This window comes from Barbus barbus, assembly GCF_936440315.1.
Source record: "Barbus barbus genome assembly, chromosome: 7".
Lineage (NCBI taxonomy): Eukaryota > Metazoa > Chordata > Actinopteri > Cypriniformes > Cyprinidae > Barbus > Barbus barbus.
This window is the reverse complement of record NC_136735.1, coordinates 29,578,136-29,580,496: the sequence shown is the minus strand read 5'-3', so window position 1 is coordinate 29,580,496 and position 2,361 is coordinate 29,578,136. Positions and strand designations below refer to the sequence as shown.

The 2,361-nt window shown below is 34.7% G+C and overlaps 1 protein-coding gene across 1 annotated transcript; it reads left to right on the top strand.

Moving 5' to 3' along the window:
* Nucleotides 1-362: 362 nt before the first annotated feature.
* LOC306872410 (permeability factor 2-like) lies at nt 363-1,430 on the top strand. The gene is made up of 4 exons (XM_079420942.1): nt 363-540; nt 661-793; nt 925-1,011; nt 1,134-1,430. Exons 1-4 carry the CDS (start codon nt 477-479, stop codon nt 1,144-1,146), a joined length of 297 nt encoding a protein of 98 aa, XP_079277068.1. The 5' UTR covers nt 363-476; the 3' UTR covers nt 1,147-1,430.
* The last annotated feature ends 931 nt before the right edge of the window (nt 1,431-2,361 follow it).

Below are 2,361 nucleotides of genomic sequence, written 5' to 3'. Positions count from 1 at the left end.
TTGTCAGTTTGAAAACTTTGTGGCTCAGTTTGTTTATTTATTTGTTCCAGTTTTTGTGAGTGAATGAAACTTCCACCTGCATAAACAACATTACTTGTAATGTCTTGCAAAATTATTGATTTGTAAGTGTGTGATCAAATGTTTCACTTTTTTTCATGAAATGTGAATTACCCGACATGCCAATGTGAATAACTTCTAAAACTCCGGAAGATCACTGACACTTTCTTAATCATATGAATGACATGATGAGGCTCACACACTCGTGACATCAGCACAAACTTTCCCGGCCTGAAATATTGCGCAATTCTCTCTGACTCATATCCAGGATGAAGCTTTAAAAGAGCTGCAAGGTCCACAGTGTGGACAGAATTCACCAACAGATCTGAAAGCCTCAAGCATCTATAGCATCCAAACTCTAGATTTACTTTTACTTTTTGTTAGTTTCCATTTGTAAATCAAAGTTTCACTTTGGCAGAATGCACTACAAAATCTTTTTAGTCTCTGTTATTGTTTTCCTCGGATTCCTGAACATTGGTGAAGGTAAATGAATTGCAATATTTGGTCATATTTCTTGGTAATCATTAACCATAGTTAGTGCAAATGCCCTTTTTAAGTCATGCATGTATGTGATCAAATATTAACTTATTATTTTGCTTCCAGGAATGAGTCTTAGAGGTCTGGGTGTAGATCCACGGTGTCGCTGCATTGAAACTGAGAGTCGACGCATTGGAAAATACATAGAGAGTGTGGAGCTCTTCCCTCCAAACTCACACTGTAAAGACACAGAGATCATGTGAGTTTCACACTAATAATGCTATAACACTTACTGATTACAAACTCAGAATGAATACATAATGATCCAGATTAATGTAGTAACATCAAAAATAAGGTTCTTACTGGTTTTAATCCTTATTTTTAACACAGTGCCACCCTGAAGGGATCTGGGAAAGAGATCTGTCTGGACCCTACTGCATCCTGGATTAAGAAGGTCATTGAGAAGATCATTGCCAAGTAAGTGTCAGTAAATCCTCACCATGTGTTTGAGATGTCTAAAGCTATAAAAAGTACAACAATTATCAGTTCTCATCATATATAAAACCATGATATTAAATAAATACCTTTTTGTTTTGCAGCAAAGCCCCATGAATGTCTGGGTCATCTGTGAAGTTATGAATATATGAAGATATGAATAATATGGCCACATCTGACATATGAAACTGTACCGATGGGAACAGTCCTACTGTTTGGTTATGTTCAAAACAGTTTGTTCAATATTGAGTGTTGTATTTATATTTATGTATTTATTTATTATATTTTTAAATAAAATGTTTTGTATTAATTTTCAGCATTTGTTTTTATATTTAACATATTTACTTATTTTGTCTGTTTATTTTTTATTACAAGAAAAATAAAACCGCTCTTCTTCCACCACTTCCACAAAACCTCATGATTAATTTTTACTATATTTTACTTCATGTTTCACTGGAACAAAACAAACAAAAAAAAGTTAACTTCACTTCTTTTTACCAAATAAGGTTTAACTGTTGTAAACAGGATTTCCTCAGTATGGAGTACTACAAGGCTCAGTACTAGGACTGCTGCTTTTCAAGTTTTACATGTTGCCCTTGGGAGATATCATCAGGAAACATGGTGTTAGCTTTCACTGTTATGATGATGATACTCAGCTCTATATTTCTTAGCGACTCGATGAAACAGACAAATTCACAGTTGATATAGAAAACTGGATGACTAGTAATTTCCTACTCCTGAATTCTGAAAAAAAACAGAGGTTTTAATTATTGGACCAAAAACCTCTGCATGTAATAACCTAAAACACTGTCTAACACGTGATGGCTGCTCTGCTACTTCTTCGTCATCAGTTAGGAACCTAGGTGTGCCATTTGATAGCAATCTTTCCTTTGAAAACCATTCTAGCACTTGTAAAACTTATTTTTTTCATCTTAAAAAAAAAAAATATATCTAAATTACAATCTATGCTCTCAATGTCAAATGCAGAAAGGTTAATTAATGCGTTCATGACCTCAAGGTTAGATTATTGTAATGCTTTATTGGATGGTTGCTCTGAGCGAAATGGTCCAAAATGCAGCAGCTAGAGTTCTTATTAGAACCAAGACGTTTGACCATATTAGCCCAGTTCTGTCAACTCTACACTGCCTCCCTATTGAACATGAAACACATTTTAAAATCTTGCTAAATTACTTATAAACCCCTGAATGGTTTAGCTTGTCAATACTTGAGTGAGCTAATATCGCATTGTAGTCCTTCACGTCTGCGGTGAGCTCAAAACTCTGGCAATTTGATAATACCTAGAATGTCAAAATCAACTGCGGGTGGCAGATC

Excerpts from the sequence above, each read along its gene's own strand:
- LOC306872410 (XM_079420942.1), top strand. The coding sequence starts at position 477 with ATGCACTACAAAATCTTTTTAGTCTCTGTTATTGTTTTCCTCGGATTC. Across the intron at positions 541-660 it reads ATTCCTGAACATTGGTGAAG|GAATGAGTCTTAGAGGTCTG; the intron begins GTAAATGAATTG and ends TTTTGCTTCCAG. Across the intron at positions 794-924 it reads TGTAAAGACACAGAGATCAT|TGCCACCCTGAAGGGATCTG; the intron begins GTGAGTTTCACA and ends TTTTTAACACAG.